The following is a 27,148-nucleotide window of genomic DNA, read 5'->3' on the forward strand; positions in this document are numbered from 1 at the left end:
TATGCTAATGCACAAAAGGCGCTGCCTTAGCAGCTTTTTAGAATAGGAAATTAACCATGTTCATCAGAAAGCTTTTAATTATTATTATTTCTTAAATGCTGGCATAATGCAACAGTGCTCCTTCTGCCAGGAGCGGCAAGAAAAGGATGAGAAGAGGAAGAAAACATATGCCACCTTCCTCACAGATGCCCCTACAGAGGCAGCGTGCATACTCCTACCTGAGCTGCGCACTGAGGAGCTCCTCTGTCCCCAGGAGGCAAAGCTTGTACAAGAAGGAAATAGCTGGAAGATCAGCCTGGCAGAGGGAAGGCTAAGCTCAGCACCCTCACTGGGGCATTGCTCTAGCACTTAAGAGGATGCAGATGGAGTGGCTGCATGCTGGGGATGGGCTGTGGACAGCAGAGGGAAGGGGCCATGTCCTCTGCCCAAGGTGAGCTTCTAGCAGCTCCTGGAACACCTGGTGCAAGCCCTGATCCAGGAGAGTGCAAAGAGCCTGACAGACATCTCAGCTGGAGATGGCTTTTGAAAATAACACACTTGGCCTGATTCACAGCCCTTCCCTAGGACTTGCCCTCAGCATGGTGCTACTGGTTCCCTTTCCCATGGTGACAAACGTGCCACGCACCTTGCTGCCTGCACCTCCACCCTGGTGAGAAGCATCTAAAACAATGCTTTCGAGCAAGGCTGGAAAAAAAAACACAGTACTCCCACCATCAGGAAAGCTGTGATTCCCCAGCTCATCCTGCTCAGGGCCTGTTCCGGACTGACTTGCCACATCGGCTGGTTGTGCCTCCCCTGATACAGCCTTTTGCCGGGTAAGGGCTGTGTCCTCCACCCAGGCATCCCTTTTTTAATGGGTTCCCAGTGGTTCTGCATCCCTTACCTCACTATGCTCTGCTTCTGGCTGCGCACAGGGCAAGCTCAGCTCGGCCACCACAGACAGCGCAGCCACAAACGTAATTTCAGTGGCACAATTCCAGCATTTCTTGCCTTGTTTTACACTAACGATGGCATTACGGTTGCAGGCTGAGGGCAGCTGCTCCCTCAGCTGCTGCAGCTTGCTAGGACACTGCAGCCTGTGACACCTAGGAGATAAGGCCGAGGAGCACAGCTCTGCACTGTCTTGCCTACTATCTCCTGAGAAGCTTTTTAAAAGCTTTTTTGTGGTTTTTTTTTTTTTTTTTTTTCCTAAGTAAAATCTTAGGAGGGCAGATTTAGCCCAGTATCCAATGCTTTTCTGGAGTGTGCCCTGATAAAGAAAAAAAAATCATCCCCCGAGCAGCGCAGAGGTGAGGGAGCTTATCCTGTGCCACTGCGCAGGAAGTGTCACAGCAGGATAAGCCAAGGGAAATCAAAAGCTCAGAGATTTACTCAGACGCAGAGAAAAGGATGATATTATCCAAGAAGACATTACATGTTCTTTCAGTAACACAAATCAGCTTTCATCGGTCAAATGCTGCTCTCCTGCGACATGATAGTCTTCCCGAACAGACTGCGCAGTGCTGCAGGAGCTCTGAGCGTTTCTTTTTGTTTGTTTGCTTTCCTGTTATAGTTATTTTCTCCGTAGTCATCACTCCTAGGCTGCCTTTCTGCTTGGAGAGGCTGAGGCAGCACGAACTCGGAGCAGGCCCACAGATGGCTCTCCGATAGCGTCTTGGGCTGGCATATGGCAGGCAAGGAGCGGCGTGCCCTTTTCTCAGTCAGCAGCAACGTGCTGCTGCCTACGGTGCTTTCTGAGGGGCTGTGCTCAGACAGCAAGCCTCCGCTGGCCTTCCCAAAGTCAGCATAGGAGGAGGTGAAGCACCCGTGCACGTAGTCCTGGAGCTACCTGAGACAGGCCCTTTGCTCACAGGACCTGAGGCAGTCACTTCCTCCGTCCCCACTCATGCTTGAATCCCAGCCCACGGAGTTATGTGGGCCCAAACTGCACTTGGCTGTGCTTAATTGACCATGGCCTTGGAGAGGAGCAGTTGCACCACCAGATGTGCAGTGCTGAGAGGTGGACCCAGGGGAGGAGGGGCAGGGAGATTTGCACGGGGGAGCGTGCTGAGGCAGAGACTGGAGATGGAGGCACAGGCATAAGCATACAGGAGAAAAAGTTTCTTGTGCAAAAGGAAGCACAAAAGCTGATGGCAAGGCTATCTTTGCCCAGGATGGTCTCATGGTGTCCCCTTTGAAACCTTGCCAGCATTTCCATCATGGGAGACAGAGTAAAGGGTGCTGGAGGCAGAGCTGCTGGCACGTCCCCTTTCTGGACAGGATGGTGTAAGTCGCTCAAGGGAGCAGGTCTGATCTCTGGCCTTTCAAGTACTGAGTCACAAATCATGGCCGTACATTTCTCAGTATGATCAGGAGCGTGGTGATGCTACATAACAGAGCTTCGGGCAAATGTGGAAGCAGTTCCAGGAGAAATGGAGGGAGAAGAAGGGGGAGGCATCATTGTGTGGGGAGAGGAGAGGGCTGTGGTTGCAGAAAAAGGTAATTTGCTGACAAGAGTGCAGCAATTTATTCTGAGCCACTACGACTGACTGGTGCGTTCCCTTTCATCTCTGACTTATCTCTTTTCTAGTACAAACCGTGGGCAGCACGGGGCCTGCTTCTCTCCTCTGGCTCAGTGGATACTGCTGACTTGGGAGGCTAGGACAGGCCGCTGCCATCAGCAGGGCCTTCATCTCTGCTCCCCCTTCCCTGATGAGCCCTCCAGCATCCCAGCTTGCCAGGGGACAAAGCATGACACAAACCCACATTTAAAGCCAAGCTTCAGTGAGAGGAGTTAGGTGGGAAGGTCTCTCTTTTATCTTGGGGCTTGGTAGCAGTAGTTTCCTTTCATTACAGTCTGGTGATAGTGAACAGTTAGGTGTGGGTGGTTTCTTTTTTTTTTTTTTTTTTTTTTTCATTTCTATTTACTGACTTCAGATTTTGTGGCTTGGGTTTTTTTTGTTTGCATTTTCCCTAGGACTCCTGGCTCTCATGGCTGGTACTGCAAACACACATTTGCCAGGCAGACCTCGGGGGTCTGGCTCCCTCTTAGCTCTGCGCAGTGCCATGCACGCTCACATACGGCTAGGTATCCCCCACACCCCATTAAGAAAACCGCTCTAGAGGTGACCACCAGCAGTACTAAAGGAAATGAATGAACAGAACTGGCTCAGCCAACCCGCCCCTTACTTAATATCCGCACCGCTTGCCCTGGAGGGGGACCTCTCTGTCCGCAGGCCAAGCAGCAGGAAGGCTGCAGAAGGGTTGTGGGAACTCCTTCAGGTTTTGTCTCTCCCACCATTCAGTTGAAAGGGAGGCCAGAAAGCTTTCTAAAGTGGACCTGAGCACTCAGTGTGGAGGGACTGGCGAAGTCCTACGACAGCTGAAGAGCAGTATTGGAAAAAGGTAACACGGAAAAAAAAAAAAAGAAAAAAGAAAGAAATAGAAGTCTGATAAATAAAATACCATACAATTTTAAAATTTTTAATGCAGGAGCATAGTGTGTGCTGGCCTACTCTTTCCTTTTGGTATGTCATGTCAGCTGGCATGGCTCCCTGGGGGAGCAAGCCTTCAGCCTTCAGCTGATGTACCTTACGGAAAGATCCCACCTTCAGCCTCAGTCGGGGGATTCCCTGAAGAAGACAACTCACTGGTAGCATGGAGCCAAGGGATGGGGCGAGCCTGAGGTGAGACACCAGCCTGTGGGAGAAGGAATGACCTGCAGGCAGGCCGCAAGTGGCATCTCGCAGAAGAAGGGCCAGGTAAAACGTTTAACACTTGGCAAGCTGCTGCTGCCTGTCTGTCTCTCCATCTCCTGAGCAACTTTTTTTACAGCTCAGGGAAAATTATTTCAAGTACTCTGCTGTATTGTTGGTTGATTGGATACTTATCTAGCTGTTCCTCTGCATTTTTGACACAGAAGCTGTTTTGTATTTTGGTTCCCTCTCTCCTAGACGGTTCTGTGAAGCCTGTTGCTGGAAGATGCAGGCATACTCTGGTGGTCGTGCTCTCATGCTCCCTCTTTACCTGTACCAAGGGGAGCAGCAGGACCCTAAGTCAGAGAGGCCGATATATCAGCACAGCAAAGAATTTCTCTCCTCAAAATACTGAGGACTCTCATAGTCCTCTTCCCAGTGAGAGACCACAGCCAGGTGGAGCACAGGCTGCCTCCACCTCGCTGTTTAGTGTGTCTCACCAGCATCCTGAGGACCTACAGACTCAGGCTTTTACTCTGCTATCAGCTGCAATACAGTGCCCTCAGTTGACTCTGTTTCTTCGATCACACCAGCTGGTCTGGTGGCAGAGGAAGGGAGGAGGTTTCCATCAGCCCAGCTCACACAGGAGGGCACCTCCCGAAGAGCAGACTCCTGAAGAGTCTCCGCTGCGGTCAGGCCAGAAGGCCACTGCCTCCTGCTGGAAAAATGATTCCTTCTTTTGGAGCCTGGAAGGAAAGGGAGCTGTTCTGGAAGCCCTCAGCCTCAGTACCTGAGTTCCTTCCAGAATATGTGTCCAGACTAACCAACTTCTTCCAGATTTCAGTGTAAGTCCCAAGAAAGAGTCAGCATAGTAGCACTAATTTGCTGTACCGCTGAAGCCTTCAAAGACACTCCAAAAGCTAAATTTTCATTCAGGCTATTTTTTTTTTGTTTAAATTGTATGTCAGTGCCTGTGCCAAACATCAGCAGTCAACACAGGACTTAGATGATAACAAATGTAATGTTAATTACATGGCTACTGTTACTCATTTTTTAATAAGCTCTTTATATGCAATCAAATAATAAAGCTAAACTGAGGCTCTTTGCAAAGCATACTGTTCCCGAGCAAGCACACAAGAAGCCACAAAAACCTCCAGGAAGGGCTCCAGACATACGTGTGAGGTTTCTAACGCTGATCTCCACGTCTTCTGATGACGCAGCCAGGGTAGCTAATCTAATAACCTGGCAAAGATACTGGCAGAAAGAGTAGAGCTATACATAAGGACACACACAACACCTCATCTCCATGCTCCCAACATTTCAAACCACTCAGGAGAAGCAAACCAGCTGTCTAGAGAAATATCTCTTTGCCTCCCCCTTCTCCTCACCAAAACTCCAGTGCTCTTGGCAGACTTTTCCAGTTCCCTCAGTGTTTAATGGTCACGCTGCAGTATTTCACACCTTGGTGGGAGCAGCAGCTTTATCCCATTAGGAGGGGGACAAATCTCCTGCTCCCCACTTGGTATCAGCTTTGGAAGGGTCTAAGATAAAAGACATCAAAAAGCTCTGATGATTTTGTATGCAGGAGGATGACATTATTTTAGAGGATTCCCTCTGCCCTGTAAAGCTGGACTTAAGATTAGTAAGGCGCCTGGCTGAAGGCAAGCAGACAATGGGCCTGGTACAGTGAGCTAAAATATCCTAAAACATTTCTGAAATACTTCATAATGCCAGACACAATCATATCTTTAATAGTAACACACAACAGCATAAAGGGCTTACTGACATGAATTGCAATGTGTTGCCTTGTTCCTGCATGACAGTGTTACTATATGGAGCTTGTTCCCAGCAACAAAGCTGATAAAGCCAGATGCCATCCCTGCCAGCACACGTTGTGTGTCTGGGGCAACTCAGGGACCCGCTGACTGAAGGAAATCCTCCTCCTCCCAAACACAGACTGGCAGCAGAAATGCTTCAAGCAGTTTCTCGGTCTTAATGACTGTACCAGCTCCCACAATCTTTGCAGAGGACGTGGAGGAAGAGGAGCGGGAGATTGACGGTCGCTCACCCTCTCGCCGTATTACCAAAGGAACCGCGCAGTGAGGGACACATGAGGAGCCTTGGAGAAGGGAGATAAGGGAACGGAGGGCGGGGAGAGGTGTGCTTTAGAGATACACACCCCCAGTTTGCCTATGGGAGTCTGTAAGAACGTGTCTGAACGCTGATCTTTTGTAATACACCTGAGTGTTAGAAAAGTTTGGCTTTCTGTCTTTCTCTTGGCCCCGGTCAGTTCAGACCTGTCCAGGCTAAGGACCTGACCCAGCAGCTCTCAGTTATGTGATACTCCCAGAGAAGTATTTCAGTGAAGTCCAACTGCAGGTGGAGTCTGCAGGGCTGCCTGTCAGGAGCAGAAATGCTGCTTGGGGAAGGAGAGACAACATCTCTCCTAAATTCCCTCGTACAGTGCTTTTCCCCCCATTTTTTTAAGCTTCTGTTTGGTATTTACTTCACAACCAGACCCTTCATGCTCTGCAAACACAGACCCACAAAATGACTGAAGCACTGCCGGAACAAGACATCCAGAACATGATGCGAAGGGGAGGGGAAGAAATTAAAGGGAAGAAAACAGAAGGCAAAAAAACAGCCAGCCCAGCAAACAGCATTTAAGTCTCTCTCTTCTTCTCTCATTCCCTTGTTCAGTCATTTCTGTCCTGCTTTGAGTGTGCTGTTTTTATCTTCTTCGCTCTCATATAAAAGCCCAGCTCCCCTAGCGAGCGTGCAGATGATGATTTGGCATTGTCCAGGACCATTATGCTGTCAGCTCTCAAAGAAAAAAAGGCTTGTAAAAATCCTGTAGTCAGACAAAGGCAGAGCGTGCAGCTCAGGACAGTTTGTACTGCTGCCTGCTAATAACCTTTCTGAACAATAGCTTACATGGAAAGATCTTCCACAGAACATGAAATTCCTCTTTCAGCTTCACCTTCACTTACTCCTAATTACTGTTCCACTCTCGGCTATATGCATGCTACATATGCAAATCCTCTTTCAACCTCTTTTGAACAGAGACAGAGGTGTGCTTCCTTCCCCCTGGCCCTGTTCTGGTGCCATCCTACAGCGCCCTTGCACGCTCATGAGTACTCCCAGTTCAGCTCTGGCTACATGCACATTCATTCATACATGTGGTCTCCACCACTCCCAGCAACTTGGCTCCTGCTCTGCTCTCCGAAACATGGAGCTCAGCTTAACACGTGCTACTTTTTTCTTTTTCTTTTTGCTTATTCAGAAACAGGAATCCATAAGAAAATAAAGAAGATGCCCAAGAAGGCCATTTCTGTTAAAGAGCTAAGGTAGGAACAACACCTTTCACATAGCACAGAAATTCAGCAAGTTTTTTTGAGGCAACGTCCTTCTAAAGAGGGAAGAAACCACCTCAGTGGTTTGAGTAGATGATTGTCCCTGTTGTTCCTGAGCCCCAGCACAGCTGGGTCCCAATGGGTTCTTCTGCTCAACTTGTAGAGCGTGCAACACTGTATGTCCACTTCTGGGATACATGTCTTTACAGGAAAGATTGAAATGGCCAAATCTGACAAGTGCAGGCTGCCCCCTCTTTGAGATAATCCCGAAATGAGTACATATATTTGGCAGCATGTAAATGAGACCACGAAGGTGGTGCTTGAGCACAGCAGCACCTTGAAAGGAGACTGGAAATGGACTTGAAAGTGACCCTTGCTCTGTATGTACCAGAGCTAAGGTCAACATGCAGAAACACCGAAGACAAAGCACTGGCAGGCTCTGATCTCTTGTAAACCTGTCTAATGCCAGATGTATGCTCCCACAATCGATGGTGTTAACTCTAGACTTACACCCACCTTCAAAAGGTCAGGATGGGGCCCAGACAGTTTACAGTGGGGTAAGCAAGAGCAAGCTCCAGGCTTGTGGGCTTTCAGCAGTGTATCTGCTGAGCTGGGACTAGTTCCTGTTCACTGCCTGTCGATTTTAATGAAAGTCACGTTATCTGAAGCTGGGGACAGGAAAGCTGTGTGGAATCCAAGGTTTTGCAAGTGTACTGAACAATAACAACATGCACTGGGGATGCACTAGGGATGAAATCCACCCTGAAAACCAGGGCTGTCAGCAGCAGCCTTCTTTAAGCTCTGAGCTCTCTTCTGAGCAGGGCCGTATCCTGCTGTCTGTTACTGTGATGCTCATTCTGAATAATGCTACATTTAGCTCAGTTGACAAACATGTACCAGAGCTGGTGAAATAAAGGCCCATGCCTAATGAGACAAGAACCTCATTCAGGCAACAAAATACACCGTATCTATGATGAACACCAGACACAAACTGCCTAGAAAAAGGCCACATGAGGTGAAAACCTGGATCTGTAGGACTGGTTTGGTGTTCTTTGGGTGCTCTGAAGGAATATAACTTACACATGTGGAGCTTCAGCTCTAGGCACTGGTCCAACCCCTTCATTGCTACGAACAAGTTCACCAGCTCTCAGAAGCATCCCACATGCAGAAAGTACTTACGTGGAGGGGACATGGTGTCAGGGACTTTGGTAACCTTCTCCCTGGGGGTGTTGTGGGAAGGGATAGGACAAAAGCTCTCTGGGCTGGAGTTGGCCACAGGGGCTGACACCAGTCCATTAGGGATGTTCTAGCATATGTGAGCAGCCAGGACGGGTGGCCAAAATCCCAAAGCAACCCAGCAGGACATGGCCAGATGCTTGAGAGGGGCAGGGAACCCAGAAGCTGTGGGGAACTGCAGTAACCCATACAGTCTGCTTCTCCCCATTACCACTTCCCTTGACCCATTCCAGCCAGCCTCAAAGTTAAGGTCCACTCGCTGTGTGCACTCACCAAATCTGCTTTTAGTGGAGCAACACCCCAGCACTCACACAAGCCCGTGTCAAGTTTGCCACTGTATTTGTCTCTTCTGGCTTAGATTCTCTCTTTATTCTTTTTTCTTTCTTTCCTTCTTTCCTTCCTTCCTTCTTTCCTTTCTTTCTTCCTTCCTTCCTTTCTCTCTCTCTCTCTCTCTTTCTTTCTTTTTTTCTCCACTTTCTCCTCGTGCTAAAGTATCATGAGCAGAATGAAATTCTGACATACTTTCCAACCCAAGATAGCTAGTGGCTTTACCTTCCCTAAAATAAGTCATCCCACACTTCTTTGGAAAACATGAATGCATATCCCTGTGGTCCAAAGCATCTGAAGTATACTGTCATTATTATTAACTGAAGGAGAGCCTTCAAAGGCTGTGGTGTTGTCCCCAGGTACCTCAGTATGCGGTGTTCAGAGCAGGACCTGGATCAGCACAATGTTTTGCTCAATGTTAACACCAGACATTCAGGTCTCTCTAATTTCCAGCACAGCTGAGCCCACTCAGAGAAGTTCATGGTCTTACCCAGCAGTGCAAGAAATGGGCTCTTTATGGAGTATGAAATCCATTTTCCCCAAGCCTTCATTTGGACTGTGCTTTATGACATGAGAAGATGCAGTAAGTGAATAAAGCACTACATTCTTGCTGAGTGATGGACAGATGATCCCAGCAGACTATCTGTATCTCCCCTTGCCATTGCTGTATATTTGTTGGGCTGTCAGTCTTAAAGCCAAAATAACCCGGGAACCCAGACTTTCCTCAAATTTTTTCCCCTGGTCATTCCAGAAGAGGAACTGGAAACTAACATAGGAGTGAGGGCAAGGAGAGGGGAAAAGATCTGCTTTGGCACCTGCAAAGCTTAGATAAGAAGAGAAGCGATGAGTGAGGAGCTGGGACTCAGCTGAACTGCAGATGCAGCACTGCAGCCAACGCAGAGCGGCTGCAAGAGAGCCTGTACTGACTTCACAGCAATACCAGGCAGCGGGGGTGGGAAAGTGGTTATTGAATTCCTCCTCTTGGCAGCCAGCAAGATTGGGGAAGGGACAGTGAAGCAAGCAGGGACTGAGGTTTTTCACCAGAGCTGGACCGAGCTAAGAATAAAGCCCAAATCCCCATTTGAAGCTGTTCTGTTAGTCACCCGCCCCTAAGCGTAACTTCAATGTTTCCTTCATGCAGGGAGAAAACAATCATGCAAGAGACAAAAAACTCATGAGTTACCAGTTACTGGAGTTATGGGAAGCAGCTCTGGGAACATCTGCAGTTTTTCCCCCCTTCACTCAAACCAGAAATTAAAATGAATTAATATCCGGGAGAATAATCTGCTCCAAGAGAAGAGATCATCTGCACAGAGCACCCCTGTTTCAGAGACAGCCTAAGGAGGGCAGCGCAGTCCCTTCTGATTTAAAGATAACCTTTCTCCCATGGTCACGTTCCCAGCTGGCATCGCCCTGCTTGCTTTGGAAGGCAGCCAGAGCAATTTATACCAGCTAGCAATCCCACCCACCGTACTACTGGGTTTCCCTGGAGATGCTGCTCGGTACGTGGTCCCCGAGCCTCCCTGCTCTGCTCTGCCTAGGGTGGGATCCCAGCAGCCAGCAATTCCCTGCGTGCTGGTGTAAGTGTCTAGGCTCCTGCTCGGCCTGAGCATCCCCTTTGCTGATGGCTCTGGGTTCGTAGTCACTCACCGTACCTCCTCAGCCACCGGCTGAAGCGGGCAATTTACATCTCCTAGCTTTTCAGCTGTCTGGTCTGCCTGTCTGCTTGCGCTCCTGCTTCCCAGCCGTCTCTCTCTCCCGCACCCAACGCTGCTCGCTGCCTGGGCAGTGAAGCAGCACAGACAGGCTCACACCCTTTACCTCCAGCCTCAGCTCCTCGCAGCTGCTTCCACCCCAGAGCTTTCAGGCACTGAACTGTGAGATCCCACTGATAGGAAGAAATTGGCCTGCCAGCCCCTCGCCATAGACAGGTACACGAATATTACTGCGGAGAATCAATGCCTCCTCCCTCTCTCCCCAGGACACAAAAAGGCCCTATTCTCCAGCAGCGTCAAACACAGGTTCAAATAGTTAAGACCTCCCCAACACAAATGCAAGAAAGGAAGATGAAATGCAAGGGAGAGCAAGAAATTAGTGGTACAGAAGTCTCCTTTTAAAAGCAACGCTCCCAGTCTAGAATCTCAGTGGTGCAGTCTTGAAGGCCATTAAATCAAGCTAGAGTGAAGTAGCAGCAGAGGAAATGGTATAAAAAACAAAACAAGACAAAACCTCTTTGTAGAAATAATAGACAATATTTGGCCAAAGTTCAGGGAAGGAAGGTCGAGGAGGAGGTGGAAAGGGAGGGGGGGAACAAGAGAGTGTGTGCATGTGAACAAACTCCCGGCAGCTTGTCAGACCTTAGGTCTTTTTTGCCAGCTTAACCTTCGGTCTGCGGACACGCTGGCTGGGATGTAGACCTTTCAATATGCTTGTTCCGTGGAGCAGAGGCAGTGGGGCCAGATTGGTCCCTCCTGTAACTCTGCCAATTTTAGCAGACTTCAGTGCAGCTGTGTTGTGGTGAACTTATGAGCTAAGTGTACATGTGAAGGTTGCAACTGGATCTGTCTTCCCATGGGACTGAGAGCTTTTTTTCCTCTCACTTCCCCAAGAATATCCTTGAAATAGATGGAGATTTTTGTAATAAAAAGAGGATAATTGGGCTTGCCATAAATCTCTGTGATATACTTTCAACAATCCCTGTACCCTGTGTGACTTAGCTTGGGGGGCACTTTCTACGTCGCAGCAATGGTGTGTACTACTGGCAAAATAATTTTTGGAGCATCATATATCAAAGGATAAACTAGGGCACCACATAAAACATTTGTTCCAGTTTCAAACAGTCATCACTTGTGGCCTTATGGCTCAGCTACCGAGTAGCAGCCAGGAATAACTTCCACATTGTGGAAGAGGATGGGGTAGATGCAAGTAGACATGGGAATTGCATTGGTGGTAGCATAAATACACCTGAGGCCTGGTCAACCTGCAGGCAGTTGGTTTCCTACCTGTTTCCCTCCTACAGCTGAGAACAGCTGGCTGCCAAGCCAATTCCAGGTTCCAGTCCCAGGAGTAGAAATCAGCAGACAATGAGCTGACATCTGATGATTTGATGGGATCACGAATGCCTTCCCATATTTGCATTACCTACAATCAGACTGTGAGATGCAATCAACAGATCGCTAATAATGTATCTGTCTGACAAATTGGAAACCCACTGAAAAGGCCTGAGATGGAGGGGTACTGAGAGGTGAGGGCAAGAAGGATGTGGGCAACCTGAAAGCAGTCCATAAAAAAGCAAGAAAATAACCAGAGATGTAGGACACACGAGCTACAAGGAAAGACAAAATCAATGGTACTTGCTCAGCTTAAAGAAGACTGAAGAAAGATACAATAAAAGTGATGAAATCATGAAATCTCACAAAACGAACAAGCAAGCAGATAATGGAGCACAAACACAATTTGTCCTAGGAGGGTGTGGAGTCTTTCAAAACAAGCTAGAGAAACAGGTATCAGTAATGACTCAGGAGGAGCTTACCCTGCCATTATTCAGGGATATGGACTAGCTAGCTTGTGGCATTTCTTCAAGACCTTTGGTCCATACATCCATTGTAAGATGAGCATTGTGCACCCACCAGCAGAGTCTAGCCACTAGGCAAAATTGCAGTGAAGGTAAGAACATAACAGGGAGAAGGAAAGGGGTGGAACGGAACACAGGACTTCCTACAATTCAAACTGCAATGCTACATCAATGTGCTGGATCAATCTAACTCACACATGAAGGATTTCCTTGTTATCATATTGGCTGCAGCATTCAAGACATGCGGTCATGTTAAGTTGCTGTGAACCTGCACCAATACTCATCCCAGTAAGTGCTTTCCTCACCAGTGGCTCCTCAAACCCAGCCCAGCCAGGTAGGAGGACTGGTGCTGTGATGGAGTGCCATGGGACTGCCTCCAGCACCAGCCACACTAAGTCACAGGACCTCACCCCATCTGGCCAGCAAATTCATAAATATGTGGAAACCCTCCTTCCCAGATGGCATTTTACAGGCGGGGAAAGGGAGAAGGAATAACACCATCAGAGTTCATTGTAATTGCGGCTGTGCATGCTACCTCCAGCTAAAAGGGGAACAGGATATTCCATGGAAGAGGGCCAGATGTGTCGCCTTGCTTTGTCTAGTAGCTTACTCCTGGTCAGCTGCCACTTATCAAAGACTTCTCTTGGATCCCAACCAAGCAGGCATACCTGTTTTCACCTTTTATGACCTGAACTTGATGAGCAAGCAATCTCTGGCGCACTGTGCATGAAAACAAGGGTGATTTCTAAAGAAATAAAATTCTGCCCTTGATGAACAGGGTGCTGCTCTCATGAACAGCACCCTTTTTCCAGAAATGGCTGAAGGCTTCTAACTCCCTAGCATGGCATTAAAAGTTAGGCTTCTGTCTCTGAGCAGAAAAACCCTGGGCTTTCCGATCATTTGCAAACAAAAGTCACTGCAGTCCAAGTCCTCTCTTGTAAAAAGCAAAGGGGTTTTACCTGCAATGTGATGGCCAAGTTCCCAGGTGGGGGTGTAGTTACTTTCTGCCTCCCTTAAATTCACCTTGGCAGTTTAAGATTGGACATGGTGCAAATTACTGAAGACAAATGGCTGCTGTGTCAAGCCGTGGAAACGGGCAAAGCAAGCCCTACACAACAGCTTCTTTAGTGCCCTGCCACAGTCAGCCAGATGCCAGGGCCTAGATTGGAAATTATGAGTCAGATCCTCAAATGGAGCAAAATGACCATGCTCCAAGTCAGCACTGATTTATATCAGCCAAAATCCGGCCTGCTGATCTCAAACTGGATCAAATTATCTGAGTTTCTGGACTCCACAACACCCATCCTGCTCTGTGCATGTGAATGAGAAATGGCATGTTCACAAATACGTCAGCTCATGGATACACACAGATTGCAGGGACATCTGGCCGACGGAAACTTTAGGGGACGTCGAACTTGTGGCAATGGGAAGAAATCCATTATCTGATTAAAAGGTTAGATACGGTAGGAGGAAAAGTACTTGCAATCAGCCTGTTGAACAGAGACCTCCACGGGGAGGGTGTGAAAAGCTCACCATTAGCCAGTTTCTGTTAATCAGCTTTGATATAATTCTGCCTGTGTGTGCCTAAGTCTCGCAAACAGCAGCTTGAGCCACACGTAACATCAGCAGGTGCCGTGACAGCTCCTCTAAAGCCTCCACTCCTGCCCTGCAGCCCCCCTGGCTCTCTCAGCCCTCAGCCTCACTGCACCACCGCCTCATCGCCCCTCACGCTGAGCTGTTTGATGCCCTACATGCAGCTGCCATGTCCACAGCAAGCCGAGATTCCATTTTCAGAGCCACGGTCGGAAAAGCCACATCTGATGCCAGTGGCCTAAGCCTTCTCCCCAAGAGACTTTCATTCTGCACAATTGTCACCTTTCCGGTTGGCCTGGCTCCCTCCTTAGTCCTCAGTGCTTATAAGCAGTTGGTGTGTATAAGTGACTGAGCAGCTGCTGAAAGAGAAGGAGCTAAGAATCATTTAAATCATTAGGTTTTCATCAGATCTCATTCTGCTGCTGGAGTGCCCTGGAAGCATCTGTTAATAAAGGAGGGGGGTGGGGGGGAATAAAGCCCCTCTCCCTCGTGTTGAGATATCTTTTTCTATCCAGCTGCACCCAGAATGAAAGAGCTATCAAAGAAAGCTCCCCCATTAGCCATCAATTCAGAGCAACTTCAATCAGTCAGTTCTGCTGGAGCCTGCGGGAATATCTCCCCAGCAGCCTCCTACATGCTGCACTTGAGTGCTCAGAAAGAGCCACATTAAACCTGCCTGCCATCAATCCGGGGGCCTCCTTCTCTGTAACTTAATGAGGTGAGCTGGTTGGCATCGTTGACAGGGAGCTGAGGAGTTAAAATGGAAGTGGGAGAGCAAACCACCCCGGCTGGAAAGGCCTGCAGGCCGAGGGGAAGCAGCTAAGCCACCTGCCCCTCTGCAGGGCTGGGGCTTGTTTCGGAGCCACAGCTGACACAGGGGAAGTCAAGAGGGATGGAGGGCAGCAGCTCACTGGGTCAAGCCCCAGGTCTCTCCCCTTACCAGGCTGACAATGCCTGTTGGTATGGCCTGTCCCCACTACCCCCATCCAGGAAGAGGTGATGTTCTCCCTCATCCCCACCATGCGGCCTCCTCCAACGCTGTCCCGTCTACTACCGGCACGTGGTGTGCCTGGTGATCGAGTCTGGGGAGGAAAGGCCGTGCCTGTTATACGCTGCTCTAACGAGGGGGCAGGTGGTTGTGTCTCCATGTATTTTGCTTTCCCAGCTGACACAAACCCTCCCTGTCTGTCATGCAGCTGGAGAATGGCTGAGCTGCACAAAACCAAACAGAGAAACTGTCTTTCCCAGCCATTTCTAAAGATCTGGGGAAACAAACAAACAAACAAACAACTACAACAAACCACCACAAACCACAAAAATAAAAATCATGACTTGAGACTCAGGCCTGGCCTCCAAACAGACTAGGATGGACATAACTAAGCCAACTTCCAAATACATCCAATACTGCACTAGTATTATATCTAGGTCTAATATATGGGTTGGATCTGCCCATTATCTGTACTAGAGACTCCTAAGACACCTTTCTTCATTAAAAAGGTGTCTAAGACACCTTTCTTTTTTCAAAGAAAGGTGCTCCTGGCAACAGCCAGCTCCACAAGGGCAATTTCACTGCCGAGTTGGTGTTTTCTTCTCTCCCTTAGCATCTACTAGACAATTTTATTTCCTCTTCCTTTTCTGGGGAGGAACTGCTACTGCTAAAGGGAGACTTCCCAATACAGGAATACCTCCCTCTTGAATGCCACTTGAAAATTGTTCTTCTTGCATACCAGAAGCTATAGGTTGAAGTGGGAGGAGTGTTGTGATGAGAAGACAGGAGTCATGGATTGAGTACTGACCAACAAGGATGTCTAGACCTGCTTTTTGGAGTAGGTCTATTGCTTCAAGAATCCAGAAAAGAACGTGAAGTACAGGGAAGTTGCAAGGCCACTATTGATGTGGTGTACCTGCCTTTCCTGGATCATTAGGTTCTCTCTTTCAAAACAAGTTGTCCAAGGCAAGAAGCCCTGTATGGCCACTTCTACGAGCATAGCAGTGTGTTTTCCTTGGCACTTCTGTGATCTGAGTGCTCAAGAGGAATTACCAGTTCAGAATGACCAGCAGCAGAGGGGCTGTTTTGATAGTTGGTAGTAAGATCCCTCAAATAATGGTGAGATATGTTGTACAGTGAGTATGCCCCTCCTGTCATAAACACTCCTAGAATCTCTGTACTTGGTTGGAAGTAGCAGCCCTTCTTCAATCTGCTTCTTTCTTCCAGGCAAGGAAACATCTTGGTGAGGCTGTCAGAGATTGCCTCAGTGAAGAAGGGTATACAAGACTGAACTATGCCAATGTGTTGCTGGCAAAGCAGCATGTTGTATCTCTCATCTCTTGGTGCTCTGAGCTTGTGTGTGCAGAGAAGAGAGCAAAACGGAGGGGGCAATATTGACACTGCAATCTGTCCGGGAAACATGAATGGAGCCACCCTCACCTGCTGGGTCCTTGATGCTGCTCGAAGACTTCTTTGATCAATAATATCAAAGGACACCAAGATATCAAGGAGCACCAGCATGGAGTCTTGACCTCCATCTGTGTCTAGAAAGAGGTCATCCATCAAGATCAAACCTCTTTCATGCTCATGTCCCAGGCCTGATCATGCAGGGGTACAGACTGTGGAGGAGGTTAAGCACTGCTGCACTGAGCTCATTGCTCACCTTTCTCTAGGTACTTGCTCTGGAAGGGCACAATGGGAACGCGGTGGTATTTAATAAAGGAGCAGGCTGATAGCTGACACAATCCAAACCCTCAGGCACCGATAAGGAACTTCAGTCTTTCACCTCATACCTTCTGTAGATGGAGCACGAACACAATTTAGCTCTGCCCTCCCTAACCAAAAGGGAGGGAAGGCAGCTGGACTGCTTTATGCTGTAGGATACAGCTGAATATAGGTTCTTTCATCATCCAACATAACATGCATGCAAGGCCCTCACTAGAAGGTATAATTTGTTGCAGTACTCCCAAACAAGCCAATATGGCTAGTGCATGTGCAGTTTGGTGGTCCAGAGAGTGATCTACTGTGGATGCAGAAACATGACAGCGCTTAAGGTACTTGCACAGAATCTGCTCTGTTCTGCAGCTGGTTCCTGCTTTTGGCATAACAACAGGAGTTTCAGGGCACTTTGCTCAGCCTCTGCTTGAGGGAACTTCTCCCCAGTAACACATTTTGGGGACAAGAGGATAAGGTCTGCCTTCACAAAAGTGCTGGCCAGGAGCCTCAATGACTGTCCCTGCCTGTCTTTGCTTTCACTTTCTGCCTCCCCTCTAATTCTGCCCACCCAGGGACTGCATGAGGTGTGTTAACCCTATTCATACTGCTGCTTCTGCTCTGTTCCCACTGTATCCCTAAATAAGGCAGACTGAAAGGAGGAAAAAAATATTAAAATGAGAAAAAGTAGCGGGGAGGCCCCAGTACACAAGTACAGGCATGTTTGTAAGATGTACAGACATTTCATCTCCTCCCTGGTGGCAGCTTCACCTCATAGCTTGCAAAAGGAGTTTTATCACTCAAAATGCATCAGATGAATAAGAAGAAAAGGTTAAAAAGTAATTTCACCACTGCCAAAGTCCACAAAGCAAAAATAAATGTAATAGATTGCCCCCCTCCCCTTACATCCCTCCACATCTTTCACTTGCAATGGGATCTTCAAGGTCTTGTAGTCATGAAAATGATTACACCACTGCTACCAGCAACAATGTCTTGTTGGTGCATTTCACTTGGCATGCGTGTGGATGCCTGTCAGGGGAATATCTCCATGCTCACACATTCATTTACATGCAACAGTCTGTTTTGTTCGCAGTTCAAGTGCCCATTTGTGCTCGGGTCTTTCAGTGTGTATAGCTTTCTGTTTAGGATGTATAATACGACTCTTTCAAATCTGCAATAACAGACAGCTTACGCTAGTGTCAGACTGAATAGATGTACTCATTGATTTCTGTATCATTTGTACGGTTCAGCTTGCATTCAAATGATTCTATTAGGAGTATTAGGCCTGGTCTACAAATAATTTTGTTATCCAGATAGTAATAGTCTCATTAGGAGTAGGAGGTTGTAGTCAGGTGTCTCTCACTCCAGCCCTAACCTCTGAAGGTACTATCCCTTACCCATGCTTAGTGTTACCTCTTAGCTGGAGATTATTTTTCCCAGCACCTCCTGCTCCACTTTAGGCAAAAATCAACAGCAACCCCAGCAAACTCAGCTGACTTCACATTGAAACAGATTAGAGAAGTTTGACACTACCCTCTTTTACCTATACAGAACTGCAACCCTCAGTAGGGAAATGATTAAAAAAAAAAAAAAAAGGAGAGAGATGAAAAAGGGGGCAGTGCTTTTGGACCTAATGTTTATAAAGTCAATGTCTGGAACATACCTGTGTATATACTGGGATAGCATATTCCAGGTCCTGTACAGCTGTGCTGCTGTAAAGCACTGCAGAGCTTTTACAGAACATGCATTAGGTGGTATTTCACTGCCTTAACTACATCAATGCACTTGAAGTGGCACAACTTTATGCTTTCATAAGGCCTTAACAACAGATGAAAAACTCGGTCCACACTGCTTTGTCTCTCCATAGCAACTTTAATCCCATAAATTTAAAGTACAAGACAAATGCAACAAATAAACCCTCCCAAAATGCACCAATGCATGTGAGGTATTAGAGCTGGTTTAATTTTCACAGCAAAGAACTTACATGAATAATGGATCCTTTTATTATGCTCATGAATTATCTGTGAGCGGGCTGTGAGCTTTATGAACATGTCTGCTGCTCAAAAATTTTTAATGAACAGTTAACGTTAACAAATGTCACTGTACCGGATTACGGTAACGCTCTTTGCTCCAGCACTGTGATGTTTGCTAGTGGTGACCTGGGTCACGTGAAAGCATTTAGCCTCCCTGGAGCAAGAATGGGAACCTCGTTAACAAGGACAATTACGAATGAACTATATTTGCTCATACTTGAGCTGCTGGCTTCCAATTCCATTTGGATAGGTGAGCAATCACACACCAACCTTAATGTGAGCAAGACCTTATATACCACGAGTACTGAGAACAGGGAATAAAAAACGCCATCAAGAGAAGCAATTAGTTGTTCGAGACATTCTCGACTGTCTTTGGACACCAGTTCAGCCATTATTCCTAGACTTTATTAAGTATCTTTATCTGTATTTGACAGATGGAGTAAGTGGCACACAAGGAACAGGCGTAACTTTCCGGGGTCACTTGTTCAGACAAACTATTTAACTCCTTATCTACTCTATATGATGTTTCCACTAAAATAGTGAGAGGCCTCCCTTTGCAAAACTGAGCTAGAAATCTCAGCTGAATGAGCTCTCTAAGGGGATTTCTTGCTTGAGATGATGAAGAAATAGCTTGAGGTTGGTCTATTTCCTTCTAGTCAGCCACTTCCTTCCCCTGTTGAATCTGAAATCAAGAAGCATCTAGGCATGTAAAAAGGAGCAATCATTGTAAGAGAAACTAGCCCCCAAGCTTTCAAATCTCCCAGAGAATTTGTGCTTGAAATCACCAACTGTGTCCAAGTTCCGAGTCAGTTCTTGTGCCCACACCTGCTCACTGTATCCAAGGTAGGGATTAAATACATTAACCTACTGAAACCAAGGAAGAGGAAAAACAGCCTCAACTGAGACGCAATGCTGAGTTCAGGAATAACAAGACTGGCTCCCCTGAAAGCTGGATTTTACCTTGGACAAACAATAGCTGCACAGCCCGAGATGTGCTCCCTGAAAAGGAGGAAGAGGGCTAGCAGAATAGAGCTAATTAGAACCAGCTTGGTAGAATCGGTTGAAACCATTTTCTTTAAATCTTAGTCCTTATCTATCTCTATGTCATAATGCCATCTCTTCTTGCAGATCATCTATTGTTAAACCCATCCACCCTCCTCTCAATCCACTGCAATTAGAACCAAACATTTCCTTTGAATTAGCACATCAACACTCCCCTGTCCCAACTAGAAACAGTTTTGCCTGAGGGCACTGAAAAATATTCAATGGCAGCAGCACTCTCTGCCGTAGGCATTACCTTGCTATTTTATCCTCATCACACAGCTCTATTTAGTTTTCCCAGGGCAGCAGACAGGCACAATGGAAACCAGAGCTTTCTCTTTCCAGGGAAGCCTGGCATTGCAGATCTTCGGGGGCAGGCTCCCTATGCAAAATTAGATTTCCACCTGGACAGAAAACAACAGACTCTTTTTCACTTGCCTCTTTTCTTTGGTCCTTGGCAGTCAGTTTTTGACCTACAAATCACGCTGCCAAAGACTCATGTGTGTAAATAGTCTGTACCACACATTTCTAAAACCTCCAATTTCTCTGGGATCTCCACCCAAAATTATGGGGATGTGCTGTACCTGGGCACTTCCCCACCATACCAGTGATGATTCTCTCTCTGAGTTGTTACCCAGCTGCTGGTGGGAACACACACGGACATAAAATTCCCAAGGCAAAACTTCCACCATGGGAGATGCTGCTGCTGGGATGCATTAATGCAACTCCAGGCTTGCAGTATCTTGCCTGCAAGGTGAATCCTCCACTAATTTCTTATTTTTTAACTCCCAGTGGATCAAGTTATGTTGATATTGATGAAAAAGTAACTGATCCACCAAAATCAAATGAAAGTTAAAACAAACAATCAATTAAACAACTCCCTGCACAACCCAGCCCCAAGGACAGAAGTGAATACTAAAAATCTCACCGCGTGAGGTACACCTTATATCCACATCATCCAAACACTACTGTTCTGGCCATTTCTGAGACTGGTCAGGTACTTCTGCCTGTAAATAATCTGACAGCATGGACCACCGGGGTAAATGCTTTAATGTGGACCAGATTTAGATGGGGAAACCCAAAGGTAAATTTGTTTAACGCTTAACACAGGAATGCCTCCGTATTTTAAAGGAACTGACCATTTTCATTGCATTTCAACCGCATACACTCATTCTTGCCACCTCATCTGTCCTTGGGTGACCTCGAAATTGCTTTTCCCCAAATCAAGCTCTGATTGAACTTCCAGGTCGTCAAGCTTTCATCCTCACTAAACAAGCACATTCTCGAATGGAACAAGTGCACGAGCAATTTCTCTCGAACACCGAGACTAAGCACATGGAAAATGAATCTCTTCTGTTCTTCAGTAAATTAATCACAGGATCTTTTATTTTCCAGTCTCACAGTTTACTCTGTGAGGAATAACTCAAACCCCTTGCATTTGGCGGCTAGACAAAGCTATTAGGAATCCAGTTTGATTCCGTGCACAGTTATGCCAATGTCAGGATACTGCAACTCCAGCATCGGGACTCCTGGGGAGCGACTCCCGTAACTAATTCAAAAATGAAAGGACAGCTGCTCCTCTGCTTCCTACACCCTGCCATCTCTAAGCAATTACTTACGTGCCAGCATCATTGTAAATCCGTGCTTTAAATACTGTGAAAAGCCACTGAAGTTACACAGCAACTTAAACATAGAAACACTTATTAGTACCTGCACTTACAGCAAAGAGACATGGGTCTGCCTCGTTTGAGTGATGAGAGCATTTGCAGAGCTTTCTAGCCAATGTGAAGGTGCGTCTCTGACTGACAGGTCACTCAGGCTTTCTGTTCCTCCCAGCAGACTACTGATGTGTCTCAACTGTTCCTTGGGATATCGCCTTTCTCTGCCACGCAAAAAGGCAGTAGCTAAGATTTTACTATTTGTGAGACTGGTGGTGCACCACATATTTAAGGTCTTATCCCCAGAACTCTTGCCAGCTGAGGAAAGACTTTCACGAGTTACGTTGGACTTGGCTGAAGATCTAAGAAGAACCCTTTGGTGCTACCTACCCCTCCTAACCGACATGCAACAGCAATCCCATACTTTGAAACAACTCAGAGCATGATGTGAACTCTTCACTGGGCATGAAAATAAATTTATTCAGTGTCTTATTGACCTATTTCATATGCCTACGTAGCTCTCTTCCCATTGTGCAGGACACTCCCTAACTATAAGAACTATTGCTTCACAATAAAGTAAGGAGGTGCTTTTAAAATGCCTTGCTAGTGAGGAATAGAGGCAGAAGGAGATGAAGAACCATCTTCTGACCAGCTACCAGGACAGCTAAGATGGACTTGAAGTGCGCTGTGGCATCCAGGTTCAAGAGAGCAGTAAGCAAACCAGATCTCCTCTTCTCCAGGGATGTCAAGCCTTACTCCTTCTGCAGTCAATAGGAAATGCTGCTGCCACAACACAAAACCTGCTTGCTGCATGTACAGAGATTTAACAGCACACGGCTGAAGGGATGAAGCAAGGGAGTTCATGTTTCCAAGTGATTCATATTACCTAAGCAGTAGAAGTCTCTTCATGCCATGCAATGCTGTTTAACCTTCCCGAGCTAGTATAATGCTTTCCAAAGTGTTTTATTTTATTATGATACTGGCAGCATCCTGCTTTGAAAAGCCTTATATGCTCTGGCGAAGACAGACTTGGATGTTTTAGGAACATAGTTATCACCAGTGTATTTGGCCCTTTCCCTTGACAGCAACTGGTCTGTTCACCCCCCATTATAAGTAGCGTACTTGGAGTTATCTACTGGAGTCCTGTTGTCAGGACTCTTGGAGCAATGGGTTAAAGATTAAAAGGATCCTTTTGAAATGTAAACTTGTAATGGCTGCAGTACAGTGCAGTGATGTAAAATCAATGCAGATGCGAGCTTTAACACAGAGGTAATGGGAAGGCAGAGACATAAATAAGGAAAACTACAAGTGAGGAAAGGGCTGGTAATAGAGGAAAGCGCGCAGCAAACACAAGGTGCTGTCATTTAGGATAAATAATGCTGAGTTCTTGCACACGGTTTTTCAAGACATGCAGCCCCAAATGCTCTAAAGATGAACAAATATCTCTGTGCAGTTGAGGAAACTGAGGCACAAAGAAGAGGTGCAGTTCACCAGGGTCACTTATCCCATGCCAGATGCATAAGCAGACTTCAGGTTTCTCAGCTTCCCATTCCAAGCCCCACCATGACTATGCTATGTTAAAATGATTTGTTCCACCATTCCTGCAGTCTTTCTCCAGATATGCTTTGCTGGCTAACAATAAACCCAGCTTGCTGCTAAGGTAAGGGTTTCCTTAGTCAGGAAGAATATGTCTGTATTAATGTACCCCTCTTCCACACTCCACTTTCTCTTTATTTTCAACATTTACACAGGTACAAAAAGGTTTGTTACCCAATTCAATACCATGCACCTTTGCATAAGGCGAGCGTCACAGCTGAATGCACACTGGAAGGGTTTAGATACGTATTCTGCAGAAGTACCATACACAGAAGTAAACCATAATGTCTATTTCTGTCCTTTAACGTTTCTAAAGCTATTCCACTCCCAGAATGACTGCAGCCTCTCAGATAGGAAGGCCACACACAGGGCTCTATCATCCTTGTTGTCCTACTCTACAGCCCGACAAAATATTCCAGCTAAAGGATGCTCCTCCTGAAACAAATGTTTGCTGCTGCAGGTGTACTATTCTGATATGTATTTCCCTGTGAAAAACTACTTCAGTAGGAAACTTTGTTTCAATTTCAAATGAATTTAAAAAAAATACTCATCCGAAAAAAAAGGAAACATCTCATTTTTATATTTGCCTTGCTCTTTGTCCATTTCCCCACTCTACTTGATGCCGAGTGAATATATATCACCTTCGCATTTTCGTTTATCTCCTCTTTTCTAGCCTTCTAACTTTTTTGACTTTTGAAGTTGTTGTACAATAAATGGACAGTTATTAGCTAATTAAAAAATGGAGATGATCCCCAAAATTAAAAGTGGAAATTGTACATACTTTCAAAGTATGTATGGCATTATCATAATACTACATTCGATGATGGCAAATAAAAAAGATGTGTTGGAAAATAAATTCTTCAATGCCCCATTTAAAGGTATTATAAAATCAAAGAATCCACTGCATTTTTAATTTTGCGAAACAGAAATAGCTTCCAAGGGAAAAAAAAAATAATCCTCTTTAAAGAAAAAAAAATCACCTCTAATGTTTCTCTTAACCTAAAATAAACATAAGCACCACTTATCTGTCATCATGCATTGTTTCTGTTTCCAGCTTGCTGGCAGCCTGCTGCAAGTCCCTCTTGGGATTTTGCTTCTTTTTCAGAGGTAGGTAAGTGTTACTCTCTTGGTTCTGTTGATATCTAATCCATTATTTCTGGACTTTTCTGTGTTCCTTTCAACAACTGTCAAAATGCATTTCCCTTTCCAAAGCCACCACCCTCTCTTTTCCACTTAATCACTTTCATTCATTATCTAATAAATCAATGAATAAACAGTGATCATTTTCCTGGGGAGACAGTGGTAGAAGTCCAGGTGGTGAGAAAAAAAAAAAAAAAAAGAAAAACTATTAGAATATAAAATTCCATATCAACTATTAAAACCCCAGAATGTTCTCTCCATTTGCCCAGCCTCTGCAGGTTTCAGAGGCCTGCCTAAGAAAAAATTGGTGTTTCAGGTATAGACATTTGTCAGAGTTTATAACCCACCCACAGCCTAAGAAAGTTATTGTTAGTACTTGAAGGGAAGGTGACCACTTAAAAGAAATGCTCTGCTTCAAAGACCCGAAGGGTCGTCTTAACGTTGCCCTATCTTTCCGACAGCTTTTGGTGCCACGGCAAGGTTTTGATTGATTACTCACTCTCTCACATGGTGACTCTGCCAACATTCAGAATACTTTTAAATCATCAATTTCTTCCATCATTCTTGGGACAGGACCATACAGGAAGCTTCTGAACAGTCTGGATACTTTTAATAATGGACGGACAGGCCTGTCCAACGTGTTCTTACTGGACATGCAGCTACCCAGCAGGGAAGACATCCTCAGATGCAAATACTGGCAGGCTTCTCCTAGCTATGTTGCTGAGCATTCCCCATCACTATACAGTTACAGAAAACTCTATTTGTAGGACATGTATTTTAAATCTCTACAAATTCTACAAATATTACTCTAAATCAGGGCATACAACTCAGCTATTTCCCCATTTTATGTAACCGGTATAGTAAGGTTACTTGTGATCCACAAATAATTTATCACATTTCTTACCACTCAGACATCTTCTTCAGAGTCAGAAGAAGGTCTGGGAGATAGGGAATATACACATTCAACAACTGCTCTCTACGTTGTCGGTATGGAAACGTGCATCTCTCTTTGATCACCCTTTCCTACCTCAAACTTTCAAGATCTTTTGTCTAACATATGACAAGCCTAAATCCCAAACTTTAATAAGCTTGGAGTCTTCAAAATGAATTAATTCCCAAATTTGCCAGTACCCCTTAAAAATTACAGATCAGATAAAAGAGTTAAGTCTATCGACTAAATTGTATTGTCATACGGTTAAAAATGTTACAGACTAAGACCTGGGATTTGAACCTGCTCAAGTCAACACAGCTTATGTTTTAAATGCACCGGTGTACAAGTGGGCCTGTCCAAAATCACCTCCTTGAATGACTTCATTCTTTGTCCCATCAGACTGCCCCAAGGCTTAAATTGCTTGCATAAACTCATGCTCCATCCCATGAGGTCCACAGCACTTGTCAAACCCAGGGAAGAACTCTAAGTGCAAGTACACCTCTGTATCGGCTACAGGGATTTCATTCACATGGTTCCTGTACAGCAACCTCTGCCACAACGTTCAGAGGTTCTCAAGCTCAGAAGGACGGAGGGGAGGCACAAACTATCAGCAGCAAACCCTGACTACCGATTTCTAGCCAGTGAGATGATGTCAAACGATTTGCTCTGCCTTCTAGTGGTGATCCCAACATTCAGCAGGAAACCTGCAGAGATTTTTGGAAGCTGCTACACTTTACAGTTTCAAAGATTTACTGCCTTTTGCAGACTGCTGTGAGACAGCGTGGTCCACTGGACCTTTCAGTCTGTGAGAGGATGCACCTCGCCCTCCAGCATCCCACAACAAAAGCAAACATGCGTGGCTCACAGAGAGCAAACAGCTTGGACAGATAAAGCCGGAACAGCAAGCTCCTCCCACTTTTGACTTGCCAGCAAGAAATACCTTTCTGTTGCCCCATTTTAAAGGAAGTCAGAGCAGGTAACAACTGAGTTGAGTTGCACAAAGGCAAGAACTTCTCTTCAGAAGAGCTGGCATATCAAATTGCTCTGTATCTCCATTTATACAAAGCCTTCCTTTATCTGTCCCCTTCTTGACAAGGCTCTTGATTTTTTGTGCTTGATGCATTTTCCTGTGTACAGGCTGATCAATAGCTTTTCAGGGCACATCACGCACCCAGCTGCATTTTCTTTTCCAATTTCTATTTTACTGTTTGTAGCAGATCCTACTGCTCTAAAGTTAGCGTACAACAAGATATAAAGTCAGACCCTGACAAAAATGTGCATGTTAACACAGTGAAACAGCCCAAAACACAAACAGATGTTGCAACCCTTTGGTGGGTTCTCTTTCTGGCTTCATTTAGTGTATGCTTAAACACCCTCTGTAACTTGCATGTTACATGTAGTTTTCTGTTTGCTAGAAATGACACTTCTCAGAGCTAGGACCTCCCATTCTCACCCATTTGCAGCTCTTCATCTTCTCCAGCGTTACACCAGGCATGGTAAAATGTAGAACCTTCCACATCAGGCTGCTTGCACTGGGACAGAAAGCTGTGCATTCCCAGGAACCGTCTGCTCATTTCCCTCCTTCCCTCACATTCTTGAATTCAGACCATTTTTCTGAGCAGGCAGAATGCAAGAGGGTGCTTTGCTCCCCTCCGAGACCATGGAGAGGAAGCTGCCTGCACTTTAGCAGTCGCTGAATAAAAATACTTTCCTCGGGTGAAGTGGCTCCTCCCCAGTCCTTCAATTTGACAATGATGTCCTAAGTGCAGCAAAGTTATTATGCTTCTCTCACCTAAGACACTCCAATCATGAGTATTTCAGTGGAGGAAAGGTGAGCCAGATTGAACCAGCTTGGAAGAAAGACAAATGACTGCCCGTCGCCACAACCTGATCTGAGCAGCTTGGGAGTTTGAAGGAGAGCTATGATTGTATTTTACCTCATTAGTTTTCATTCCCCTGCTTCTCCACACTCCCCACAGGCTGCGTGAAGCTGTATGGAGAAAGGAAATCTGGCACAGAAGGGGAGGAGGCCATGCCCTTGGGACTCCAGGTTTAGTGGAACCCCCTGAGATGGGCTGTAGATCTTGGGGGCTCCTAAGGAACATCTACAGGCCATGGGGAAGGTCACAGTGATGACACCTGCAGCCTTGTGAAAGACGGCCTGCTGTCCCCATGGATGTTATGGAAATGACATAGGAATTGCTGTGCCAGATTCTCTGGACTGTGCTATGCTCAAAATCAAACTAGATGTTCCCTCACGGTCTTCAAATTTAGCTACAATAAAATCTTAT

At 46.1% G+C, this 27,148-nt stretch overlaps 1 protein-coding gene across 12 annotated transcripts in view; it reads right to left on the reverse strand.

Annotated features, from left to right (window-relative positions):
* The window catches only part of LSAMP (limbic system associated membrane protein), a gene marked incomplete at its 5' end in the record, with an annotated part of 966,571 nt that overhangs the window by 61,791 nt on the left and 877,632 nt on the right, over positions 1–27,148 (reverse strand). The window contains 2 exons of one of the 12 annotated variants that reach the window (XM_080577196.1): positions 2,868–19,173; positions 19,789–19,936. The exons of 10 other annotated variants lie outside the window; for them this stretch is intronic. In XM_080577196.1, the coding sequence (XP_080433322.1) occupies positions 19,821–19,936 (116 nt within the window). In that variant the 3' untranslated portion in view covers positions 2,868–19,173; positions 19,789–19,820. Of the gene's footprint in view, positions 1–2,867; positions 19,937–27,148 lie in introns of those variants that run through there. One more of the 12 variants, XM_080577195.1, reaches the window with a different exon arrangement.

This window comes from Anser brachyrhynchus (assembly GCF_964034855.1).
Source record: "Anser brachyrhynchus genome assembly, chromosome: 1".
Lineage (NCBI taxonomy): Eukaryota > Metazoa > Chordata > Aves > Anseriformes > Anatidae > Anser > Anser brachyrhynchus.